The sequence below is a fragment of the Neomonachus schauinslandi genome, chromosome 1, assembly GCF_002201575.2.
Source record: "Neomonachus schauinslandi chromosome 1, ASM220157v2, whole genome shotgun sequence".
Classification (NCBI taxonomy): domain Eukaryota; kingdom Metazoa; phylum Chordata; class Mammalia; order Carnivora; family Phocidae; genus Neomonachus; species Neomonachus schauinslandi.
The window spans coordinates 91390565-91417892 of NC_058403.1; the positions used below are offsets into that span (position 1 = coordinate 91390565).

Consider the following 27328-nt stretch of genomic DNA (forward strand, 5'->3'; position numbering starts at 1 on the left):
CCTGAGATGAAGCCAACAGGCCTTGCCGACAGGCTTGGGAGAGGAAGACTAGAAGATGCAAGTGAAGACTCTGGGCTTGAAGAGCAACAGAGCGAAGGAAGCAGAGGCTCTACTTAGAGAACATCTACTGTAAGAAGAGCAGAGACAGGAAGTGGTAACTACACAGTGATGTGGAGTCAAGGGAGAGGATCTTGTTTTGCTGGGTAGTTGTTTGTGGGTTTGAGGTAAAAGATACTACAGGATGTCTGGTGGAAATGATCCAGCACAGAGAGAGAGAGAGAGATTAAAGAGTCAGGAAGGGAGGTGCCCGTATCAGTGGTGAGAAAGGATGAAATTCATTCAACCAATGAACGTTTACTGAACATCCATTAGATATTCTTTGTTCTTGAAAGGTTCACAGTCTAAAGCACAAGAAAGTAATATAAATAAATTAGGCAGCGAAGTAATATCCAATAGAGGCAAAGTATGAATGGACTGTGATGGATAAAGGGTGTTCACATATTATGACAGATTGTGGGGAGGGAAAGCAAGCACATACGGACATCAAATAAATGGCTGATTAACGAATGTGAATTACTGATAGAGCAAAGATTTTTCACGAAATTATTCCCAATTCTACTTTTCATAAGACAAAGACTTTTACCTTTATGCTCCTAAAGAACTGCGCAAAGACAAAAGGATATTTATTTAGTAGAAGACTGAGCAAACCCGGTGTTTGCAGTCAAATGAAAATCTGTTATCAAAACAGTTCACCTAATAATTTTTTAAAGCTTTATGTAACCATTTAAATTTCTTCCCAAGTGCTACGTGAATGAGTTCAGAAATATCTTTTCTATTTTGTGATATTCAGTAATACTGCCGGAGAAGTTTTACAGAGAATAAGTACCGTCACTTTCCAAGCAGCAGGCTCTACGTTTGGAAGCCAGGGTGGGTTCTCGTGGACCTTTGCATCTCGCTGAGGTCAGTCACCCCCAGCGTGAGATCAAACCCTGACCCACCCTCTGAGTGTTCTGCTCTGGACAACCAGGCCAACCAGTCAAGCACAATACAGGACATGAATCAACAGACATTTTATTCCAAAGACTTGTACATATTTTCGAAATGATTCATTTAAAAATCAGACATTTTCCTGATGCTTCGGCAGTTAATACCAACTGAATGAGGTAAGATTTGCTGTTATCAGAAGCCATAAGCGGATATTTTTAAAAAATCATATAGCAGTCGTACAGCACAAACACTTACCTCTAGGACTATGAATGTTCACAATCACAGATCTTTGAATCTCAAACTAGAACAATGACCAGGTAAATGGTTTCCACTTAAACAGTTTGACTTAAATGTCCCTCTTACCACACCAACCTGCTGAGCTGCATCCCCATTCACCAAGTGGGGCATCATGGCTACCTCTCCGTTCAGCAATGGCGGTAGTTCCAGAGGGATTTGGTCGGTCATCATCATTGTGACGTACATTCATGGAGAACTGCCCTCAACTGGCTTCCTGCAAAAGAACCACCATTTTTTAAAAAGGACCCAGGACCCCAAACAGTCACCAATAACAACATCAGCAATTTAAGTGCACCATCATGAAATCAGCTGAAAATCAAATTATTCTAATCCTACGTTACTGTGCCAGGCCCCAAGGAGGGTAAAGCCAAAGCAAGGAAATGGCTTGAACTAGGAGACCACTGACTTGAGTCTCCAAGCAGCCATGTAAACATAACCTCCCAGACCTAGACTTTGTCATTTAAATTTTTTAAATACATGAATAATAGTAACTACCCTCCTCCAGGGATCTTTCTGGGGCTAAAACGAGACAGTACTGTAAGAAGGTCAAGTGTCAAACAAACACTGGTGGTATCATTATCTTTAATTACACAAAATAAGGCCAAAGAGGATGACCTATAAAAACAGGTGTTCCCTTTCGTTAGGATCAAAATACTGTTCATAAGCAGTTAATCCAAGTAAGTTAACAGAGGTTATACTGCAATTGTTGCAATTTCTGACCCTGCCACTAATTTGGTAATTAATCATGTTCTAATTATCTCTCTCTCGTCATTTCCTTGAATTGAATTTAACCTGCTGTGCATTTATGTCCTTATCACTGTGCAGATCTTGAACTTCCCTGTCTCTCAGACAGAACCCATGGCACCTTGTGCAGGGTAGGGCTGAAAGGCAGACCACCTTGCTTCCAGAGAATAAATGATTTTCATACAACTATTCAAGACAGCACAAAGCCCACTGTCATTCCAAAATGGTACTTGCTACCAAAAACAAGCTTTCCAATTCAACAGTGGGAAAATAACAACAAATTCCTGTTTAAATTGTAACTTGTTCTTTAAGAAGCATTTACATATCCTTCACTTACGCCTAAAAATTTATGGCACATGAAGTTTAATATCATGGGCAAAGAAGACAAAATAAACACACATTTTCAATCCATTCAGAAACAAACGGACATATACATTTATCACTCATAATGACGTCCCCCCAAATATCAAGTCAAGGATATCTGATCCCCAATTGGGAATCCCAAAATCCAAATCAGGCAAAACAGTGGGACAAATCCTTTAATGATGGTCTCAAATTTGTCTCAGGTGTGACAGAAATAAAATATTTTTCTCATTCTTAACCCCCTCCACTCTGAACATTAAATTTATTTCCCTCTCCAGCAAGCCCACCCAAAAGAAACTCCTTCCCTGGAAGTATCAAATGATGCATAAAAGCCACCCAAGAGACTGTAAACTTCTTTTATTTTAAAAAGGTAAAATTTTACACTGTTCATTATAACCCCATTTGGCGAAACTAATTATTTTAAGCACCAAACAACGAAGTCTTGTCCCAACTAGGGAAGCACATTCTATAATAACAGGTCTTATAATTCAGTGTTAATAGTACCATCATGCTGTTTTATGAGGCAATTACTCAGTTCCTAAGCAAATGAAAGTACAAAACCCAAAGCCCAACAGTTTATCCTGATGAAGGAAACAGATTTTTGCACAGTAAAATTAACTAAGATAATTCCATTGACACTATCATGACATCACTGTTTGATTGAGTAGGTCAAATGAGGGAGAACCGATGTCCATTTCAATTTTATTTCTAATATACTTAATCCTCCTAGTGGATGAGGAAAGGACAGCTACTCTCCCCAGACTGCTGATATTACACAGGCTTGTTTTTAAGTGGAATGTTTTATTTCATGTTTCCTCCTAATTGCAGGTCGGATAAACAGGGCAGCATTTACATCAGGGGTCTGAGTATAAAGCCTCTGGGATGAGCAGCACTCTCTTCCAGCTGAAGAGTTCCAAGGCACTTTGCTGGTGAGGCTGTGGTGCAGATTGCGGTGCAGATTACGGCTCTGTCTTCTCTCCCTTCCCTGCGAAAGCAGTGAGGGGCCAAAGCCCTCTGCCACATGGGCAGTCCCAGCTGTCATCTCAGAGACAAGCCCAAGGATGGAACCTGCTTCTCTTTTCTCACCCCAAGAGGCAGCAGGAGCAAACCGACTGCAGGGCTTGCCCCTAGGTCCCTTCGGCCTCTAGGTCCTTCCATGAGGCCAGAGAAGAGTAAATAACGAATGGGGGCGGGAGGGATGCGCACAGGACTGAGGTCCTTAGGACCTGCTCTGGGCTGTAGCTCCTTATGCTCCATATGGTCCAACCCAGCTGCCTGATTTTTCAGTATTGGGGTTTGAGACTCAAATCCAATTAACCAGTGCTATTTTATTCCTATTTCTCACAGTCTCCTGGGGATAATTGCAGGTACTGGGTAGCAGGAGATATTTGTAATCTGAAACCAAATTCAGGCATTTCTGGTCCCGTCCCTAATACCAAAGAATATCTCAATGCCAACACTGTATCTAACAGCGACAATTCCAATTTAAGAAAACTTCTGGTTGGTGCCCAGTTAAACAATGGCATTTGCTATTAACAGAACAGTCTGAAGCACAAATGTCAGGTCCATAAACTCCAGGCTCTGCCACTGTGGGATAAGGGGACAGACCTAAGGCCTACAAAGGTCCGAGAGATGCAGGATGGGAGAGCAGGGGGCCCATACAGAGTTACAAAAATACCCAAAGAAACCAAGTCCGCTGGCACAAGGAGATAATTATAATTGTATTTGCTTTTGAAAACTGTACGGGCAACCTCGGGTAATGCAGCTATTCTATAAAGAAAAAAGGTGCCCGCATCCTTTTTTTTCTCCCCCCTGCTACAGTAGACTAGCTACCTCAGAGATGTAGAGTGGCTTTTGCAGATTATTGGGAGGGGAGCCGGGAAGGGAAGACAGAGGGAACCGTACTCAAAAGAAAGTCAACTATGTGACAATCACTCGGACAGCGATCAGTGAGAATTTATAAACATCACACACTCCTAATGTCTAAACTCAACCACACTGTTAATCATGGAGGAAACAGAAGAATGAATAAAGTGAATAAAAGCCACTGTGAACCCTAGCACGGAGCCTCACTTCTCTATAACTGAAGCTGTTGATCCTCTTGTCCTTAGGCCACTGGCCTGCTAAAATCCAAGCCCTGTTTTCTAATCCCGAAGAGTTTTATCAGAGGTACCAGACTTTATCCCAAGTATCAGGTAAAAGATTCATCTAGATGGGGTGGTACATGCAGCCAGCAATATTTAAATCCCCCTTTCTAGGCTCTATGCCCAAACACAGAATAGTTTCATTTGCCTGGAATGCAAAAGATATAATGAAAAAAGTAAGTACATTATCTGTAAGCAAGATAATGCCCAGCTATTTAGCAAGGCAAATGCCAGCCAAGTTGTCCCTTAAAATGATCATGGAATACAATTTAGCGTCACAGATGAAGCAATAAATGTGGAAGGCTTATTATCCAAACAGTTAACTTTAAGGAACAAAACTTACTTTATTTGTAATGACTGTGGATAGAAAGGGCACATCTCCCTCATTGTAGGGCATGCTGGCCATAACTTAATTTTTTTCTTAGGGATGTGGGGTCATTGTTCCCAACAATCCTGTGTTTAGTCACAAGGTGATGTGTTAAGGACTTACTGAAGCATTCTGACCTTACATATCCGGAGAAATTCACCCCTTCTTTGAGATCTTATATGTAATTGTTGGTTTTTCCCTATTTCTCTTTAGGCAATACTGCAAACCACACCCCCCTCGCATTTCAGGACCATATCCTAAATTTGCTGTCTTACATCTTCCTTGGCCTAAGAGGCCAGATCACTAGTCATGTACACACACAGAAGAGGAACGGTCCCTGCGGGGTCACTGAAGCTCGCTTATGTGCCTTCAACTATCTTCCTTGATCACTTGCTGATTATCAGCTCTAAGAGAAGCTGAATGGCCAGATGGGTAACCTCCAGAAAACTGAGCTCTGACTGTTTGTTTTTTTTTTTTTTTTAAAGATTTTATTTATTTATTTGAGACAGAGAGAATGAGATACAGAGAGCATGAGAGGGAGGAGGGTCAGAGGGAGAAGCAGACCCCCCGCTGAGCAGGGAGCCCGATGCGGGACTCCATCCCGGGACTCCAGGATCATGACCTGAGCCGAAGGCAGACGCTTAACCAACTGAGCCACCCAGGCGCCCTGACTGTTTTTTGTTATAGTCAGAAAGCCTCAGGAGAAACCACCCTGACAAAACACTTATTTTCCTGGTCTGGGTTCCTTTTCCCCTAGACAGAGGTGTATCTGAGCTGGCCAAATGGGTCCCAGACCTCGGGTATTTTATTCAAGGCTGTGCCACATTCACATTGTCCCCCTTGCAAGGACCCCATTCTTTAGACCACTACCCTTCACACATGAAGAATAAAAATGTGCTGCAAAACTAATACGGATTAAAAAATGGAAAATAGATGACCCTTGCTACAACGCTTTTTTCTAATCCTCTGAAATTTTTTTTTTTTCCTTCACAGAGCTCCAAGGTTTCGCTCCTTTTCTTCATTGTGTTCTTACCCATACTTCCATTTCAAAGAATTTGGTAACAACCACAGGCCTTCACCACCTCTCCCCCTAACCACACATCCTAACACTAAAACCACAAGTGCTTCATGCCCAGCCAGTTGTAGTCTTTTGACTGACAGGAGAGGGATGCCACGTGAGCACTTGTGGTTACCTTCTCCCTCTCCTATGACAGCCAGTCGTTTGCCACTTTCATTACCTGCTAGCCAGGCCCAGAATTAAGGGAAGAAGCCCCTCCCCAGCTAACGGCAGGGATGGGGGCTGGGCAATCTGAGAAACAAAATGAACAGATCCTCACTGTTAGTAAGACATTTAACTCCGTCCAAATATGCCCCAAAGCTTTTAAAGAACACCTTACTTTAAAAGAATATTATAAAAGGTCTTCAGTTTTTACATTACTCTAGGCAACTGGCTTATTACTTTTTCCTCTTATGTTGCTTCCCCCACTCCAAGTCTAAAACGGTTTTCCATGGTATTTTGGCCCCAGCCTATACCAAGAAACATACTGGCCAAATTCATGAAAAACCTGATTCTGAGGAGAGAACCAGAGATCCATTTCCAAAGGCCAGAGAAAGCAACAATATACTAGGAAGCTTTTCTGACTTGAAAAAACCAAAGCCCTAATCACTGCTGGGAGAGTTCTAAGTTGGTGGACCTGGCCTTCAAAGTAGTAACAAAATGTCCTGGTCCCTCACTCCGTGGGCCAATGACCCAAATTTCCTCACATTAATTCAAGATGTGAATCAGCAGTACAGTACCCAAATTAGTTTCAGATGACAAGAGAAAAAGAAACGTAACAACACCAAAAGAAACAAAGTATAACCATCAGGACCGAAGGAGCCAGCCCAGCTGCAGGAAAAGGAGGGGATAAATTAAGTCGGGCAGAGGCACGGGCTCCCAAGCTCACTTCACCTACCCTCTAATGTGGCTTTTGACTGACTTCTAGACTATCCCAGGGAAGTGTCTAAATAAGCAGATGCAGTAAAGGAACCAATAAGAAGACTGCACACCATCAGTGTTAACTTTCTGCTTCCATTCTGCAATTTAAAATGCACTTTCAGAAACCAAATGGGTTCCCTGATGAAAGGGAAATTGATGGAAACCCATCAATTACAGGAACCTCTTATAAAGCAATTGGGCAAATAAATCATCTAATAAATATTAATAAATAATCTTCAAAATTCATACCACTAAAGATAACTGTGATTCCATAAAGTTTGTATCTTTTCCAATAAAACACAGAGTAACCAATCACATGCACATAATCTAAACAGCATGTAAACACTGGCTTGCAACATGTTTGTTCTACAGCCTGAGAAAAGTACCATCACGGGCACAGTGGTAAATCAAAGCTTGAGGGGCGCCTGGGTGGCTCAGTCAGTTAAGCGGCTGCCTTCGGCTCAGGTCATGATCCCAGGGTCCTGGGATCAAGCCCCGCATCGGGCTCCCTGCTCCATGGGAAGCCTGCTTCTCCCTCTCCCACTCCCCCTGCTTGTGTTCCCTCTCTCACTGTGTCTCTGTCAAATAAATAAATAAAATCTTTAAAAAAATAAAATAAAGTACCAGTTGACTTCGAATAGTGAGAATCTATTGCAGGCCTGGTTTCAGAAAATTGTCATAAACATACCAGAGAAATGTTCTAGCGATTTATGTAATAGTAATAAGAAAAAAAAACTTTTTTCCTGTGGCAAAGGCAAAACAAGAACAACAAAACAGAACAAAAGAGCAGTAGTCAAAAAAGGTAACAGGACAAACTTCTCAATCACAGAAGCCAGGGATTTTGCTTTGCTGGGTTGTGTTTGGGGCAAAGGGGTTTGAGAGGTTACTAAGAAATTACTGTATTCTCTTTTAAAACAATGTAACTATCAGGCAGCTAATGCTTTATGAGTGAGTACAAGTTTCCAAATGGCTTCCAATATAAAACCTAAGTCTAATAAAAATTTATAAAAATTTATTATGACAAATGTTTGTGCAGCTGACTTACACTTGTTTGTGCCATGGCTGTAGTAACAAATAAAAACACAGAAAAGTCAAATTTTGACGGAGAATCATAGAGCATAGAAAAAAAAGAAACAACTAGGCTCATGAACCTCCTCTCATACCCACGGCTTTATGCATGTATGCCATCAGTCACAAAGACTAACAATTACTCATGTGTGGTCTCCCTTTGTAAGCTTTATTAGCAAGATTTAGAAAGACAAAGAGGGAGGAGGACAGAGCTGGAGAAATGAGGGGAGGGAAGGAAACAAAGTTAGCTGTACACATTCCTACAACTAATGTGATATCACAGTACCCTTTGCTATTTTATTTTCCTCATCAGAAAAAACTCTTTCCTTACTGCTCCGCGCTGGTTTTAAAAGGTAAACCCCTTGACTGGTATTTCAAGACCTAGAAACTCTGAAAATGGTGCTCATTTCTTGCCTTCTGAGCAAGACTAGAAACAGCTTTCTAATAACTATGGAAACGACAACAGCAACAATAGGGGAAAGAAAGGATTCAAACAAAACAAACACTGTACAATCATCTTTACCTCTGAAATGGAGAAAAAACTGCTCATCAACCAACACACATCTGTTTTTGCCACTTCCCTGTGACTACAAGAGCAGAGCTTTGCTTTCCCTTTCCCAGCAACATGAAACCAGTGCGCTCCCCCCCCCCCGCCCCCGCCTGGCTCTGCCCATGCAGATTAGCATGTGGCCATTTATGAATCTGGACACAAGAAAGCTGGGGTGGTCCCGAGGGCTTTTTCTTGCACTCACCTCTCCCGTACTCTGTGGGCTGGGACGGTACTTGGGTACAGGCAAACATTCCCCTTTGCTTTTTAATAAATCAAATTAGATTGTGGGTGAAGGAGAGAGGATATGGAGAGGGACTAAGGATTTTTATCAGAAATTTTCACAGGCCCTCCGCAATCAAGAGTTCAAAGGACCAGTGTGTTATGGTAAATAGCATATAGTAGAGCGACCCCAAGATTGGGTATTGCAGAATCTGAGTTCTAATCCAGGGTTTGCCCATTTACTCTGAACATCATTTCTTCTTTTATAAAACGACAAAAAGTTATAGATTAGCCTTTAAGGTTCCTTTCTGGTCTTAACAGACCATGTTTCAAACACCGCAGCTGACTTAATACAGATTAAACTCAAGCTAGGAGAGGTTTACACGGAACTCTAAAAACCTAGAGTTACTCTTACTCATAAAAGTAGAACCTGAGCCTTATGCATAAAAGAGAGGAAGAATCTAAGTAAGATGTTGGAAAAAGAATGTATTGAGCAAATAGTGATGGTAATCACTGTGTTTTTATGCCAATGAAATCTAATTTTACAGCTGAGTTCCACACAGCTGTGGAAGAAAGACTCTTGCCATGGCTTGCCACTTGAATGAAAGAAGGAGTGGTGATAACTGTTCATGCAGAAAAACCTCTTGAGACATGAGCAGTACCTGGAGGTATGCACCCAGCTGGTTGGTTGAGGCACAAATTGTCTGGAATTTGTCTTCTTGTCTGATATGGGTTCATTAGCGAAGTTTAATCACAGTTGTCTAAAAAAGTTCTCAACCTTAAAAACACCCTTGCGTTTTGCCTCCAATTATAAACACAGGATATTTAGGTGCAGTGTTTAAATCCACAAAGAAATCTTGTGAAATCAAGTTTAGATGAAAAACACCACCACCACCACCACCCTGGATTAAAATAAATAATGGTTTATGCAACAAGTAAAAAAGAATTGTCCACGGTGATCTGGGGAACAAGGAGGGGTGCCAAGTAATCTAATGTATATATAGGTCCTGCCTTCAAGAAGACCTAGATGCTTTTGTGGTGTGCTTTTAATTTGCCTCTGCTTAAACGGCAAGACACAGCCATGTCTGAACTCAAAATTACTATACAGAAGGCACTGTTTTCAGTGGGGGGGAGGAGTCTATATATCTAAGGATTACATGTAAACATTATAGTAATCTGAGGCTACTTTTATAATTCTCCAGAAATATTGCCTCCATGGCACCCCCCTCCCAAGATACCCCAAATCTTTAAGGAAACCTAAAACCTGAAGGGAAAAAAAAAAAATTACGTCACTGTATATTTACAAACTCTGGACCTGAGATCCACGTCCATGCCTAAGTAACAACTCGGTTCTGCAAATATTAAGTAAAAGGAAAGGGGGCCCCATCTACCAAAAAAGTTTACCAAATGTTTGTTTGCTTTGTTCATTGTTTCTAAATGATGTTTAAAGACGTTTATAGGGGTAATTATAGACATTTTTATTAGAACACCTCGACTCCAGCTACACTCAGCACAATAAATGTGACATCCCAAGGATGATAGTCTAGCACCTACAAGGAAACATTCCGAAGCTATGAGCACTCATCTGTACATATATCCAAGCTAATTGTCCCGCAGACTTTATCCATGGATGAGAATAACTGAAAATATGTATTTTCAATGACATCTGAACTTGTGTGGCTGTTTCTTTAGATCCTTTTCTGTAGGACATTGAAAAAAAGTCTGGAAAACTCCAGTCCAAGAATGGAAAGGTCGTTTCTCAAGCCCCCTCCAGTTCGAGGCCTTGCCACCCCTGCCCCCATCTTCTTCCCAGCCGTAGGAGAAGGTAGGAAGAGATGAGGGAGAAGTCAGAAGACATGTACTCCTTCCCAGACCCAGAATCTCACCCCTCACCCAGCCCTCGGGCACGGCCATCTGCCCAGAACCCCCACAGCGCTGTATGTGCTCTGTGGTGCCAAGTATTCCTGCTCAGGCTCTCCGTGTCTCCGTCTCTTCATCCGTAGTAAGGGCTCCTTAACACAACTTCTAGATTCCCCTTTAAAAGAACCCAATATGTACTATTACTGTTTTTAGATTCGTATCATGAATTAAAGTCCCTTTTGTACAACCACTGAGTACCAAGCAGCCACGCCTAACACCCTTTATTTGGGGGAAAATGTGTGTTATAAGCACCAACTGACTGACTGCTTCTGGAAGAGTGAGAAGAGCTCCAAAGCTCTTCCTTCAGCCGGGTGGGGCAAAGGCACTGTGTGAAGCACCTGCACACTAATGCTCATCCAGCCTCACGCCGTTCACCCGACGTAGGCAGCGTTCCCCTTTTACAGCTGAACCCACCATCGAGTAACTGGCCCAAGGAGACTCAAACAGAAAGTGACTGTAAGGAGTCCTTGCTCTCTTAGCCAGCTGATGATGACATTCAAGAGTCTCACAACCAACACAAAAGTGGAAAAGGCTGACGAATTCATAGGTCAGTGGTTTTAAAAATTCAATAAAACATGATCACGTACATCATTGTTGAGTCGCTGTTGTGCACCTGCAACTAATAGGCTACTGTGTGTCAACTCTCTTTTCCCCCCCTTTTTTTTTAAATTGAACAAGCACATGATACAAAATTCAAAAACTTTCAAAGAAACCTGATAGAAGTACATTTCTCTCCTATCCAGGCCACTGCTCCCCTACGCAATGGCAACTCCGAGTTTTTCGTGTATCCTTACCCAGGTGCAGGTTTAACAATTTTTAGAACCTTTTTAAAGTAGCTTAAGAAAGGTTAAGCTAATTGTATCATCATGTAGTCTGGATGGTTAGAAATTAACCTGGGAGGAAAATAAACCCTGCATAAACCAGATTTTAAACTCCCAAAGGGATATCCTCCATGGGGATTTTTAAGGAGATGTACCATGACTAAATACAAAAGCAAAATTACTTCACAAAGGAAAAAGGCAGCTTAGCGAGTTATTGGGGAGGCTGCTAGAACAGGGCCTTTGCTACCAAGGGTTTCAAGATTGTATTATTTTCGATTATCTCAAAAGGACTTAGTTGAAAGATACCTTCTAAAATAGCATCAAACCAAAGGACCAGAACAAAAATTATCATCCATTGTTGGAACAAATATTTATTGAGTGCCCACTATATGCCATGCACTGAACTAGAATCCTCGGATTCTAGAAATACAGGCATGGGGTTAAACAGCATTACAGTGAAATGTTATATTCAGTAACGAAAACGAAATCCACACTGGACACTTCTGATGAAACAACACAAAGTCAGCAGACCTCGGTGCTCTATGCAACCTTTCATCTGAGATAAGCTCCAGGGTCTAAATTTGGTTTCCCAGCTGTGGCCTCTTTTCTAGTCTTAAGTGTTCCAGAAGATGAATTTGTCTTCAAAACATGCCCCCTACACCTCAATCTTCATTTCTGATCAGTCAGGAGGATACTAAAATTATTGCTTTCATCAGCTCATAGAGAATTCAACCATGTTTATTTTACAAACTCAGTTTTGTTTACTCATATAGAGGTCATCTAACATCCGTTATAAGGAAAACAATCTGCACCCTTAAGATCATTGATGTTTTGTCTGATTTATACTTAAATATGTATTTCAAAGATTTCTGACATTTCATTACTAACTGTGGACATTGGTTCAAATATATATCTATTTTTAAATATGATTCTTTTCTCCACCTCTGTGGGGAAGGGAGTGGGTCTCAATGAGTGAACAGTATATGATACACTGAAAATCAGTTTATAAGCATGGTGTTATTGCTTGAAGAATCACTACAATTGATGACCTTCTCATAAGCAGCTTTGTATTTCACTTAATGTGACTGGATACAAAGCAAACACCAGGTGTTTCTTAGAGCTTATAATGTACTGAAACAGAATTCACATGGAATGACAAAACTTGCAAAGAAACAAATTAGCAGGTGCAAAGGCTCCTAGTAGAGAACATTTACTTACTATTTCAGATTAGACCATTACTATAAAATTTTAATAAGATAATGTATGAAAACCACATTATTAAATCATCCTAACATTTTTTGAACTATAAAAATGTGGAATTCTTTAGAAAAAAAATTTTCTTCTTTTCAAGAAAAGAAAAAAAAACCTGTCACATACCACAGAGCATTAAGGAGGCTGGTTTTAATAGTTGAAAATAATGACTGGTGTATACACACGGTTTATGTGCAAATGGATGAATCTAAATGCTTGAATGTATGGTGCTTGCCTACATTCTAAACACTCCCTGTCAATAATGAGGACATCATTAATTATACTAATATAATTTGTTAAGAAAATGTGAGGGGCTGCATTCATTTATTTAATGAATACGTATCTAGGTTCTGCTCCGTGCAAGATACCTTTATGCTGAAATCATACAAATTCTAAATCTGAATCTGTTGTTAACAGACTTCAAAATTTTTCCAACAAAATAATTTTAAATTTCAACTCTGACACAAAACCCGTATTCTCCAATTTTCATACTTCCCCATATGAGAATGCATGAAAGACACACCAGAAAATGTTTCCATTAATGTGACTGAAGAACTCAGAAGCACGGAGAATGAAAAAGACAACATTTTAGGGTTATTAATAGTTATAACTTCACGAACCTCACAAAAGGGTCTTAGGAATGCCCAAGGGTCCCCCCACACCACACTTTGAGAACCAATGAACCAAACTAAGTTGCTTAAAGAAGAAAAATTTAAATTCACTCTCTAGTAGACAAAGATTGCAGTCCCTATTTTATATTCTGTACATCCACAATCCACCTGACAAAATCTGAACAAAAAAAAATATTAATGCAAATGAAAAGCTCTCCAAATTCTATCATGGATTTTTCTCTCCAGGACTTTATGTTTCACTCTTTAAAGCACTTTGGTGAAACAAATTCATTTGGTAAGATCTCGAAGGAAGTAGGAGCAGTAGGCTGGAGGGATAAGAAAATGGATGTTGAGGGCCAGGTCCTCCCCTGCGGGGACGGTCAGCAAAACTAGAGTTCAGGAACAGGGTGGGACCTGACTCCAATAAATCCAGGCCCACTAGATGGGACTCCCATTCAACATCTATGGTCAGACTCATGCCCGCATTCAAAGCAAGTGATCAACTGGCACCACAATCATAGTGGAGGTGATGGAGTTGCCCAGGTCATGCATCCATGCCAGCATGCCAGCTTAGTTCATTGACAGGCTGGTCTGCTTCATAGGGAGGCTGAAGAGATATATCCTACTGGAAAAATGTTTATTCTTTCATATGGAGAAGGAAAATCTGGGACCACTGAGTTGATGGAGCACCTTGAAGAAATCTCTGGGACTGTGGAAGTAGTTGAAGAATAATGGCCAAGGCAACCATTATGGGTGCGTCTTAAGTCCAGTTTAAAGAAGATAACCATCCTTGTGATCTTGGACTTTACAATGGAGCTGTGAAAATTACCCATGAGTTCCCTCAGTTTTCCTTTGGGGCTGGTGCAATAATGACTGATCTTGATACATTTTTTATGACTGCAAATGAGCTACACTGAAGACTGTTAAAGGAGGACCCCGATATTTGAGGGAGCGATTTCTGTGATTTTTAATATTTAATCTGTTCTCTTTTTAATTTCATTTACCTAACTTTATTATAGATTGCAATAACCCACTTTTGATGGAACCTGTATATTCACAGTTCTCACCTAAGTCCTCATCAAAAATCACTTCTCTGGTATATGGTCAGGTAAGATGCAAGAACAAAGCAGCTGCCTTGAGTTTAGTTTTGTTTTATTAATAAAAGTTTAAATGGTTAAAAAAAAAATCAAGTCCAAGGAATAAAGACACAAAAAATTTATGTTGCCGTTCCCAAGTAAGAATCGTACCTACTTTGATCTCTAGACCTTCACTTACTGCTCAATGAGCCCACTCAAAACTCAGAGACAACTTGATCTAGTATTTTCTAGGGTCACTAACTTATTTTCTTTTGCCATTGCCTATTACGTCTTTCATCAAAGAATCCAAAAAAAGTTTTCTGTGGCCTAAGTAGAACTCTTAAAACAAGAAACTCAAGTTTCAAATATAGACAAGTCAGCAAGACAGTGAATTCCTCTCCTAGAGCAACAAATTAGCAAAATTAAAATATGGCACAGCTAACTGATTTGTATTCAACAAACAATACCAGATTAGAGACTTCCCTTTTACTTTTAAAAATAGATTTAACAGGCATATTAATTTTCCACTGGCCACTATAAATAAATGGAACTCCAAAATATCTTTCTTTGCAAGGGCCTTCTGGCCAGTCACTGGTAGCCTGACCCCATGTGGAATGTGTATTTACATTGCCGAGAGGAGGCATTGTGTGCTGGTGGGAAACCACTTCTCACTGACCTCCCATTCAACGGAGGGCTCCACAATAGGTACTCACACAGGAAGCAGGCCTTGCTAAGAGCACCTCTGGTTGTTCCAAAGAGAACTTTTCCAAGGCAGCAGGTCGGTGAACCACTGTAAATGCCATGTTCACAGGCCCTGACTGCTTACACTTCAGGGTCAACAAAGCTAGTGTTGGCCACAACCACTGCCCTGAGTTCTTTGAAACTGTCACAAATTCCATTTCATTTTTCTAGCTAATCTCTCAGGACATCACTTTGTTTAAAAATATATATATAGGGGCGCCTGGGTGGCTCAGTCGTTAAGCATCTGCCTTCGGCTCAGGTCATGATCCCGGAGTCCTGGGATCGAGCCCCACATCGGGCTCCTGGCTCAGCGGGGAGCCTGCTTCTCCCTCTCCCCCTGCTCATGCTCTCTCTCTGTCTCTGTATCTCTGTGTCTCAAATGAATAAATAAAATCTTTTAAAAAATAATAAATAAATAAATAAATAAATAAAAATAAAATAAAATAAAAAAATATATATATATTAATATAATATATAGCCATAACATTTTTTTCTCAAATACACTGTAAAATACTCCAAGAATCTACTGCTTTTCAAAGTCCCATGAAGTGTTTGTACTGAATATGCAATATAAAATATCAAAACTTCAAAAATTGCTTCATTATCTCCGCTTAAAATTATGCTTCCTTAAATACTGACCTTTTTTTTTTTTTTTTAACTGCAAAGGAAAAAATAATTATTTAATGCCTCACAGAAAAGCAGGCATGGTCAACATCTCATCAGTAACGGCTTCTATACACATACGTAAGGGAATAATGGTGACCACTTACATATGCCATCAAATCCACCAAATGGGGGCTGAAAAATACAGTTAATATATAGATTTTGTCAATTCAATACTAAACTACTGAACTACTGCTAACTCTCTTTCCTCCCTACTTAAGTGTGTAAAAAACACAACCTGGTTCTTTCAAAAATGTGTTCATTAAATTCTCAATGCCCCAGTTTCTCAACCTAAAAGAGAGGTAACAGCTGTTTCCTACAGTAATATTTTTAGACCATTAAATAATTTAATGATATTGGGCAAAGGGCAACTCTTCCGGATTGTTTTTCTAATTTCTCTAATTAAAGGACTGAACTCCGTGATCAGCATAATAATCTATCAGTTTGGGCCCAGCAACAAAGAATATCACAATTAACACATACCTGGATTCATTAGAAGTGTAATACTTAAGGAAGCCACTGGAAAAATAAAAGGTATCTGCACCCATGCCAACCATAAATAATACCACTTACTAGCCACAGGAAATCACTTTTACAAAACAGAAGTAAACCAGAAAACCCAGAGGAAATGCTCACGACACAACATTTAGTGAAATGTAGCTAGTCAGAACATATATGTAACATCTAACTGTTTAAAAAGACTGAAATGAAAGACTGAAACTATTAACACTGGTTAACCCCAAATAATGAAATGAGGAGTTCTGTATTTTAAAGTATCCTACAATGAGCAACTGTAATTTTTATAATGATAAAAGTTAACTTTTAGAAACATGGTATATTTCCATTTATTTTGCTCCATGTGATGGTTTACATTTTTGTAATGGTTTACATTTTTGTAATGAAAATACTTTCAAACCACTGCCCAACACAAAGTGAAGACCTAAAGGATAAGGGTTTATCCAAGTCTGGCAGAACTGGTTCCCACCATTCAACCTTAACTGTGCGACACAACAATGGAAGAACATCTCCGGTTAAGTAACAGATTTGGTAACATTTACAAAACCAGCCCTCAGGTCATGCTTGCTGCTTAATCCCCAGATTAGGCATGCTCACCAGGACCAACCCAAACAGTTTTTTTTGTTTTGTTTTTTTTTTAAAGGGAGTAGGGAAAAGGCAGGTTCCCCAGCCTTACTTTTTTTAGATAACAAGCCCTCCAAAAAAATCCTCTTCCAACTGCCAAAATAAATCAAACCTTCTGGGTGGAGAACTCTCTGTCAATCAAATGAAACTGAGCAAAGATAAACTAATAATAGAAATCTGTTACATACTTACTTAGCTGTGCTAACTATGCTAGTCCTTAACTAGCACAAAGGATTTCCCAAACCCTGGCTCTGAAAAGTACAGGGTGGAGACAGAGAGCTCCCTCAGGGTTGGCAGGCCTCCTTCTTGGTGGAAAAGTAACTACCCAGTCCTATCTTTGTGGGTTCTCGCCACCGCACCCTTCCTCATGTGAAACCTTCTAAAAATATTTGTCCCATATTTTCATTCCCTCATCCCCATATATTATAACATATAACACATGTTCACTCTAGGATTCTGGAAATACAGAAAAGCAGGAAGAAAAGTTGTGATTCTTCATAATCCTATCACCAAGAAACCTCCACTGTTAAAATGGTGATGTTTCATTTCAGTTTTCTCTATCCACATGAAATTTATACAGAGGGCTGCAATCTACACAGTACAGAGCAATCTGCCTATTTTTTATTGGATACTTAATGATCATAACGATGACACTGACAACTTAAAAAATAAGCAAGAACTGGTTCCTAAAAACTCACATTTTCAGAGATGGTAGCAAAATCCTCTTCTAGTGACCTTGGCAGAAAGACAGCGGAGGGGAAACATATTTAACCCATATGCCCAACATGCACCTAACCCAGTGCACGGCCAGACGTATAACTTCTTTCTAGAAGGTATCAGGTCATAATGACATAATATTTTCAGATTGTGTACAAGTATTTAACTAGAATCAGGAAGTGAATGATCCCCAAGAATTACTATAAATTCAATTCGTTCCCATGTTTATATACATGTTTCTAAAAAGTAAAGTTTTATTCTCTACCTCCTAAGAGCTGTAGGATGTTTTAAGTTAACTGTTCGTAACACTCCCTTCACAACTTTGACCCTACCCTCTCAGCAGAATGTATTTACCAGGAATCAAGGTCAATAGCACTATGTCCCGAAACACTTATCCCTGAGCATCTAGGTGTAGTGATGCCAGGAAAATTATTAACAGAGACTCAAACTGGCAAACAGTCTGATGTGACATAAAATAGTCACAAGTCTGAACACATGTATCACAGCATGGAAGAGTGAAAAATTGGAAACTATCTCATCTATACAACAGAAGACTAATTTTAAATCCTACAAATGGATCTGTTAACAAAGAAAGATGTTCACAACCCACTGTTTATAGGGAAATAACAACGTAAGGGAATCACATGGTAAATAAAAGGTTTATGCCATGGTCTTATTTGTTCAAAACTAGGAATATGTTTATTTTTCACATAGAAAAAAAAAAAAATCAAAGAATATACCCTCAACTGTTCACAGTGATTATGGTGAGAAGGTAGGATGAAGTTTTATCAACATGTTCTGATTTTTTTTTTTTAATGATGCTTTTGTTGGGGGGGGTTATATAGAGAACAAAGAGCATCTTAGGGGTTAAATCTCACTATATCTGTCAAAGAATCTAATGAAGAATGAGAAACGGATAATGGATATCTGGCCAATGACGATCCTATTATACAAAACACACCTCTATGACTTCCTGATCAGGGCCACTGGTTTTAAGAGGCCCATATTCTATAGCTCTGCAATAGCTCACAGGTGTGGTTTCTTTCCCCTTCACTCTAGGCACAGCTGGGCAGACCAGCTTGATGCTCAGGACTGTGAACCTCCTAGAAGCTATTTTCAGTTTCCAGATAGATCAGAGAATTCTAAGTCGAAAACGGAACCTTGAAAAGTTCAGTTGACTCAGACTTGTACAATATCTAAACATCTCTAACAGACCAGAGGCTTGAAAGTATCACAACCCAATTTTTTTTTTTATTACACTATATCCTTCAGTTAGTGATCCCAGGATTTCCTCTCCCAGTCAGTAAAAATACAGTTCTTCGGAATAACAGGATGATAGGAATAGATAAGGTCAGAATTAGACAGAACTGTGTCTGAGTCAGTGAAAAACATAAACTGTTGATTATTTTTAAAGCACCATTAAAAGGATTCTTCCTTTGTTGGAAGTAGGTTCTCCCTGACCCTTCCTTTCCATTACCACCACAAGCAATAGCACCCTCATTCAGGAATTAAATCACTTCTAGATTTCTGGAAACCTCTGAAACCAACTTGCCCTGCCTACCTTCTCTCTGTGGCCCCCCTTCCATCCATTCTACCTGGCACATGAAGACCACGTAATTCATTTCTGGGACATCACTTGCACAAAGTCACTACTCGCTCAAAACCAGTGATTCTTCCAGCAGAGTCTGGAGAAGCACTCGTAGGAGATGTGGAATGAGCGACTTCATACTGTGGGAGAAGCTGATCCACAGCACTCACTGCTCAGATCAGTGCTTCTCCAAGTATGAAGCAGGAACTCTGTGACCAAATCAAGTGGGGCACTTGCTAAGGAATGTAGCTTCCTTACAAAGGTCTGCAGCAGCATTATTCACAAGTGCCAACCGAGCAGAAACCACCCAAACATCTGTCAACTTTAGAGTAAATAAAATGGAGTACAACCATACATTGGAATATTCTTTGGTGGTAAAAAGAAATGAGGTACTGATACATGCTACAACATAAACCTTAAAAATAGTACTTGCCCAGGGGCTTGCCTATGGTTTTGCCAGTTTGCTTCATCCAGATTACAATTCTCTGCTTCCCCCCTGCAAAAAAAAACATTTTTGTGGGCTAAAAAAGAAGAATACACTGCGTGAAAAAGGCCAGTCGCAAAAGGCCACATATATTGAATGATTTCCTTTATACGAAATGTCCAGAAGAGGTGAACTTCTAGAGACAGAGAGTAGATTGGTGGCTGGCTGGGTGCGGGGGTGGAGTCGGGAGTGAGAGCGAACTGGTAGGACAAGGTTTCTTTTAGAAGGTACAAAAATGTCCTGGAATCTGATAGTGGCGATGGTTGTATAATCCTGTGAATATGCGTTAGAATATTGAATTTTACATTTTAAATGAGTAAACGTTATGGTATGTGAATTATACCTCAATAAAACTGTTTAAAAATACAGATCCCTCAATTCCACCACGGAGCAGAATCTCTGGAGGGAGGCCTGGATATCTTGCCTCAGAACAAGGGCAGAGGATGCACATTTTTACTAACCACCCCAGAAAAGTCATAAAAGGCGGTGAAGTTAACATGGCCTTAGCTTTTTCCCCAACACCATATATATAGACTGTAGATTCCGCACCTCAAAAATGTGTCTCAGGCCTGATACAACCACTCTAGTCACCCACCCCATATAAATGTATTTCCCACTCTGCCTGCACAACCGTCCCCTCTAACCTGTGACTCTCCAGGGAGCATACAACCACTGAACCTCTGCTCTTGTTATTACTCTCCTCCTCCTGGGAGATCCAACCATTCTGTCTGGGCCTTATCTGCTACTTAAAGCTACCTCAAAATTACTCCAGTTCACAATGACCTCTACTGAGAACCTTTTGGGCATTCATATCCTCAAGTGTGAAACAAGTGTGACTGACTACCAGACTTTCTTCCACATCTGATAGCTTGAGCATCTCTGAGGAGAGACTCCAGAAAAATTCCAGACAAGCAGACTTTCTTCCATTCAACTTCCTTGTTACATCCAAATAATGTGTCTTGTGCAACTTTTCCCCCCTACTTAATTTAATGCATGGATACGTTAAATATCTTGAGCCTTTTTTTTTTTAAAGATTTCATTTATTTATTTGACAGAGAGAGACACAGCGAGAGAGGGAACACAAGCAGGGGGAGTGGGAGAAGCAGGCTTCCCGCGGAGCAGGGAGCCCGATGCGGGGCTCGACCCCAGGACCCTGGGATCATGACCTGAGCTGAAGGCGGACGCTTAACGACTGAGCCACCCAGGCGCCCTGAGCCTTTTTTTTTTTTTTTTACAGGCTAGAGAAAGCATACCTGTTAAAGGGTCCTCAGGATACCAGGATAGGGTGTGGCATATGGAAAGCGCTCAGCTATGTGATGAGTTCCTGGATACCTAAGAAGTAATTCCTGTAGCTGCAGGCTATTCACAGACTTCTGGGTTTGCTGAGGTATCCATACAGATCTTTCGTGTGGGGAGACCTCTAATTTCCATACTGCTTCTGTCTGACATAGGGTATTTGCTGTTCTTCTTTTCCAACACTACCAACCAGTATCAAAAACACCTGTAACGTGTTGGTTTTTCTGCCAGTAATGATGGCTTGAAGACAGCATTTCAGAGAAAGTGGTTAAGGTTAGAGGTACACTCCACAGCACAAAATGAACAAAGACAGCTGGCCCATCTTGTGAGCAATCTGCAATCTTATTCTCTGAGGCGGGCTACAGACATTCATTACAGCCCTCTACCCGCCGCCCACCCCCATACAACGCAAGGCCAGTAAAATGCCAGAGCATTTGGGTAATATTACTGGAAGCAACACAATTCTGAAAACTGCTCTTCAGTGACTACTCTTGTCAAGATGAATAAATACAAATTCCACATGAAAATGTGTGTCAAAAGACACTGCCTACTATGAAAAGCCAACTTTTTGAAGAAGCTAATAACTTTTGAATCACATGTTATAGGTACAGATATGCATTCTTATATTTCCAGCAACTGTAGTGACAAAGTTAACTTTGTAAAGCTGAACTCCAAGATGCTCCAAAACAAATACACAGGGTCACACACACATGCATACACACACACTCTCTCCCAGACTAGGAAATTACAGAGTGCTCGATATTACAATGCCCATTTCTAAATCTACAAAATAGGGGCGCCTGGGTGGCTCAGTTGGTTAAGTGTCTGCCTTTGGCTCAAGTCATGTTCCAGGGTCCTGCTCAGCGGGGAGCCTGCTTCTCCCTCTCCCTCTGCCTGCCGCTCCCCATGCTTGTGCTCTATCTCGCTCTCTCTCTCCCCCTGTCAAATTAATAAAATCTTTAGGGGCGCCTGGGTGGCTCAGTCATTAAGTGTCTGCCTTCGGCTCGGGTCATGATCCCAGGGTCCTGGGATCGAGACCCACATCGGGCTCCCCGCTCCGCGGAAAGCCTGCTTCTCCCCCTCCCATTCTCCCTGCTTGTGTTCCCTCTCTCGCTGTGTCTCTGTCAAATAAACAAAATCTTAAAAAAAAAATTAATAAAACCTTTAAAAAGAATAAATAATCTACAAAATATCTGACTTCTGTAATTTCTAATATTTTTCAGATGTTTGCAAATTAAGAGAAAATATCCATTTCTTCAGATTGGACTGTCTTTTATACATTTTAATATTATATACAGTAAAACCTTGGTAATTCAAATTAATTGAGGAAAGGCCATCTAAATATATAAGAAGCATCTGCAACAGCAAATTCAAACACAGCTAAACCTTTCAATAGCACTGCCAAGTGGAACCCCTACCTGCTCTACTTAACAGATAAGATACACTTGTACCTCTAACAGCTGCTACTTAAAACATATTTTCCCAAGTACTTCAGAAGTTGTATTCTATTCTACTCCTGCTCCCCAGTTCCCCAATCCCAGCCTAATTTTGCTAAATTATTTTTCAAACTCTTCATACAGAATGAAGAGATGACTGGGATGAAAAAATGAAATTTGCCCACCTTATCTTCAGTACCCAGATCAAACAAGGTAAAGAATGATTTCGTTTTAGTTTTGTGAGCTGGACCCTAAGTAAGGGTATCAATTTATATTCATAACCTTATCCTGCTACACGAGAGAGCAAAGTGATGATAAATACTACCCCGGAGAATCAGGACACCTGGAGTATCCGGATTCTACCAAGAACTCTTTCTCTGCTCCTAGGCACAGACCCTTCTCCAGTCCCCTACCGTGTGTTTGGTGGGAGCCCTAGGGTTCTTCTCACGTGCCCATCCAATTAATTTGGTGCCTGCCTAGAGAACAGTGTTGAGAAAGATTCACTGCACAGGTTCAGTGGTAATGAGAGAAGGCTGCCAAGGCCCTGAGGTTAAGGGGGGCGGGGGGGGGCGGCGCATGTCACATATTTGCTACCCACTGGTTAGAAAAAGCACCACAGACCCTCCCCACTTAGGTGTTCTCGGCAGATCAAGAACTGCGGGGGCAGGAAAGAGGAGGTACTTTTGGTGCGGGGTGAGAAGCAGCAACAAAGTCGCCCGTCTCCGCCTCTAATTCCTTCAACATTTCAAAGACCATATTAATATCTGATCATTCAAAAGTGACTGACTTTTTAAAATGTTAAGCAACGTCTAATAATTAAGATTGCAGATTGGTGGGTGGGAAGATGGATGAAATAGGTCAGGGGATTAAGAGGTACAAACTTCCAATTACAAAATAAGTCGCAGAGATGAAAAGTACAGCATAGGGTATATAGTCAACAAGATTATAAAAACATTTGGTGACAGATGATGACCACACTTATCATGGTGAGCACTGAGTAATGTATAGAATAGTTGAATCATTATGTTGTACACCTAAACTAATATTAAACATTGTTAATTATACTTCAACAAAAAAGATTTTATAACTATAAAAAAAAAACAGATTTAGGATTAAACACACTCACTCAACTCATTTAACAAATCACAACCAGAGCACTCCTACAAATGAATGATATATGTGGAAATCATATGTGTGATTGGAGTCATAACAAGTTGAGTGGACAGATCTGGAAATTCATTCCGACGGCTGTTCAAACACTTCCCGGGTATCTTACACACCTGGCACTGTGCAGACGCTGGAAATCCGGCTTTGCACACTTGGCTAACTATGTAACTGAGCTACATTCTCAGTAATAATGAATGGTGAGTGAGATTTTCAAACCTCCATGTCCTTGATCTTTCCAAGACAACCTGATTGGAATCTTCTCTTTTTAGGGTTCCCAAATCCTCTGTCAAAGGTATTACAATATTGCTGATTGAAATTACAATCTAAAATCATACTGCTGAAGGCTTAATAAAGCTGACATTCAACTTGCGGGTGGTGTATGTTGCCGGCTAGCCCCTACCTTCAATCAACTGATGATGACTCAGGACTGACCATCCCGTGGGAATCCTCCAAACATCTGCAGACAGCTGTACCACATCACACTGTTTCCAACGCTCACAGAGGAAATTTCCTCACCCTAATAAATTCTTACCGTTTTTTTCCCCAGGGGTTAAGAAAACCCTGTGGTAAAACATCCTGCCCCAAATTCTTTATTATACTCCTACAACATACATTCTAAAAGATGTTTTTGCATATTCTTGATTAATAAACTTCATTCAGAAATAAGAATTAATAATAAAAGAAATCATTTGTTCAGAGCTAATTTTTACTTTGCAAAGTCCTACAGAGATTAGTTACTCACTGTGAGTTTAAAAAACTCACAGCACTAAGGGGCGCCTGGCTGGCTCCGTCCATAGAACATGCAACTTTTGATCTCAGGGTACTGAGTTTGAGCCCCATGGTGGGTGTAGAGATTACTTAAAAATAAAAATCTTTAAAAAATAATAACTTAGGGGTGCCTGGGTGGCTCAGTCAGTTAAGAGTCTGCCTTCGGCTCAGGTCATGATCCCAAGGTCCTGGGATTGAGCCCAGCATCGGGCTCCCTGCTCAGTCAGCAGGGAGCCTACTTCTCCCGCTCCCTCTGCTTGTGTGCTCACTCTCTCTCTCCCCGTCAAATAAGTAAATAAAATCTTAAAAAAAAAAAAATTAAATAACTCACAGCACACTGATAATACTATTTATTCAAAGCAAATTCCATGAAATTCAACACTAAGACAAATCATTTCTCTCCCAATCCCTACTCAGTCCATAAGAAAGCTTATTTCCCTATCACTTAAACCAGAACCCCGAATATTATTTGGCCAATGTCTATATATCTTAAAAGTCTAACTGCTGGATAAATGAGTAAAAATACTACTTTTTTTATACCTTCTGACAAGCTAATTGTTTTAAATATCACACATATCCTACATATTTGTGCTGTCAACACAAATAATAAGATCATACTTTTATTTTTTACAAAAAAAGATCAATTACATATCAAAATATACTTATGAAGATGCAGATCTGTGTAATTTGCTGTATGTAGATTATCTTCCCATTTTTTAAAGATTTCACGAGAAATTCTAGCACGGGACACATTGCCTGACACCTACATGATATGAAGAACAGGATCTGGGTGGCAATCCGAAGATCTGGATTTAATTCAAGTTCTCTTACATATGCCAGCTGTGTGACTTGGGCTTCTCGGAGCCTACGTCTATCTACAACATGGTGTGGCTAGACAAGGTCATATCCCATTCCCTCCTAATTCTAAATTCTGTTTAGACAGCAGTCTCCCCAATTTCGGATAAGTCATAAGTAAAGGTCTACTTAAAAGAAATCTTCCCTAGAAAGTACTTTGTTTAGCCACATACTTTAAAGAAAAATTACAATAGCTGTACAACACTCATTCGGGTCACACCTTGAATGACAAGCATTTTTAAGCTGCTGGCTTTTCCAGGAACAAGATGAGGCAAGCACTTCTCTGGTGCTCAGCTTCTCATTACTTACTCTGAAACTGAGTGGCTGGTTGATGAATGTTAAAAACTTCAAGATCTGAAGGCAGAAGTGGTATATACTAGACTATCATTTCTTGCTATAGTGAACTGTGTCCTGAAGATCTCTGAATAAGGTCTGCCCTACAACTTCAAATTCTCCTGCAGCCTTCACGTCATATAAGAAGGTCACAAACACAGAACTGTTTAAATCTTGTAGCCCCTGGCAAATACCAGATTCCAAATCCTATTTTTGCATCAGCACTTTTTTCTACCATGAGGGTTTGATTTCCCTTCTAGCATGTTACAACGTACACACATTTCGAAAATGCAACCTCAGCATTTAAAAATTTGCAATGAAATTTTTTTTAAGTTTGTTTTTAAATCAGCCGCACCTTCAAGAGTATCTAATCAGTCCCTTATTTTTGAGAGGTCACACCACTGATTAATGGAAGGGTAAGGTTTCTTGCGCCTCTCCAATCACTTCAAATTTCTGAACATATTTTCTACTTAGGGTTTATAAAGGAAACTCAACCAACTTATAAGCTCTTTACCACACCACTCACACATACACCAACTCTTGCTTATCAAATTCCAAACTGTTCATTAACCTCCCGCCTTCCCCTCCCACCCCCCACCCCCACCCCCATCAGCCTCTATCTGCAAAGTCCCAAACCAGGCAACCACTGAGGCTCTCAGAGAAGAAAAGTCTTCCCTAAGTTAGTAATAGGAAAGAGCAACAGTGCAAGGAAAAGATGACCACACCTAACAATGGTACTTTACAATACAGGTAAGTCATGTACCTTAACTAGAAGCACATTACCTAAAAAATAGGGAATCGATACAGATAGATTTGTTTTCTAAACAAGATGACTTTAAATTAGACTCTACGTTCCATCTGGATTCTACACTAAGTTTTAACCATGTCACTGCAAAATATTCCTGGGAGTAGCGTGGAAGAAAAGTAACTGCAAACCCAAGTAAAAGTGAGGGAAACAGATAAATCCATATGGAAACAGGAGCCAACTACATGTTCTATCAGTTTTGAATTTTTTTCCCCTAAATCCATCCAGGTGGGAATTTCCAAAATATATGACATGGAATATTCTGCTTCATACTTATACATCTTATATGGAAAAACAGTTCTATCAACCAAGCTTGAAACCTCTAGATGGAACAGCTAGAGGTTCTGTACTACCAGGCTTCCAAGAACTAATATGCATGGAGAATCTCAACAAGGTCAAACTTTTTTGAACACACAAACTTGTCTCAAAAGCTAGCATACATCAGATAATGCTCTTTGGGTAATACCGCTCTACCTACCTAATTATTTTCAACTCTCCTAATGAACTTATGTGAAATCTCTATTTTATAGAGTCATGAAATGTTATTAGCACTTCACTTACATTGTTTCTTAGTCCAACTTTTAGGTAGAGTCAAAGAAAATTGGATCCGCTGGTTACCTCCATAATCAAGTAAGCAATTCAGAAGTCTAAAGGACGGACTGTACAATCTTCTTCACCCACATACTATCAGAATATAAGTCACATTCCCACATTAAACATGATTTGAAATTGTCTAGTTATTCAAATTTCCCCAAGGAATAGTATGCCATTTATTCTATTAAAAGGGATCCAAGGCTCAACTTACAAGTCTTCAAAACAAAAACAAATCTACAACATTCACTTTCCCTGAATGAAGTATCACTTTCCCCAAACAATAAAATGTTTTCTCCATCTTTTGCATTTCAGGCCACCACTACAAACAGAAAAACTGAATCTCTC

The 27328-nt window shown here is 40.1% G+C and overlaps 1 protein-coding gene across 2 annotated transcripts in view; it reads right to left on the minus strand.

The window, feature by feature from the left end:
- Positions 1-27328, minus strand: part of FNDC3B (fibronectin type III domain containing 3B) — a 337270-nt gene that overhangs the window by 261633 nt on the left and 48309 nt on the right. For both annotated transcript variants that reach the window (XM_021702670.2, XM_021702671.2), the window contains exon 2: positions 1360-1498. In XM_021702670.2, the coding sequence (XP_021558345.1) occupies positions 1360-1470 (111 nt within the window). In that variant the 5' untranslated portion in view covers positions 1471-1498. The remainder of the gene's footprint in view (positions 1-1359; positions 1499-27328) is intronic.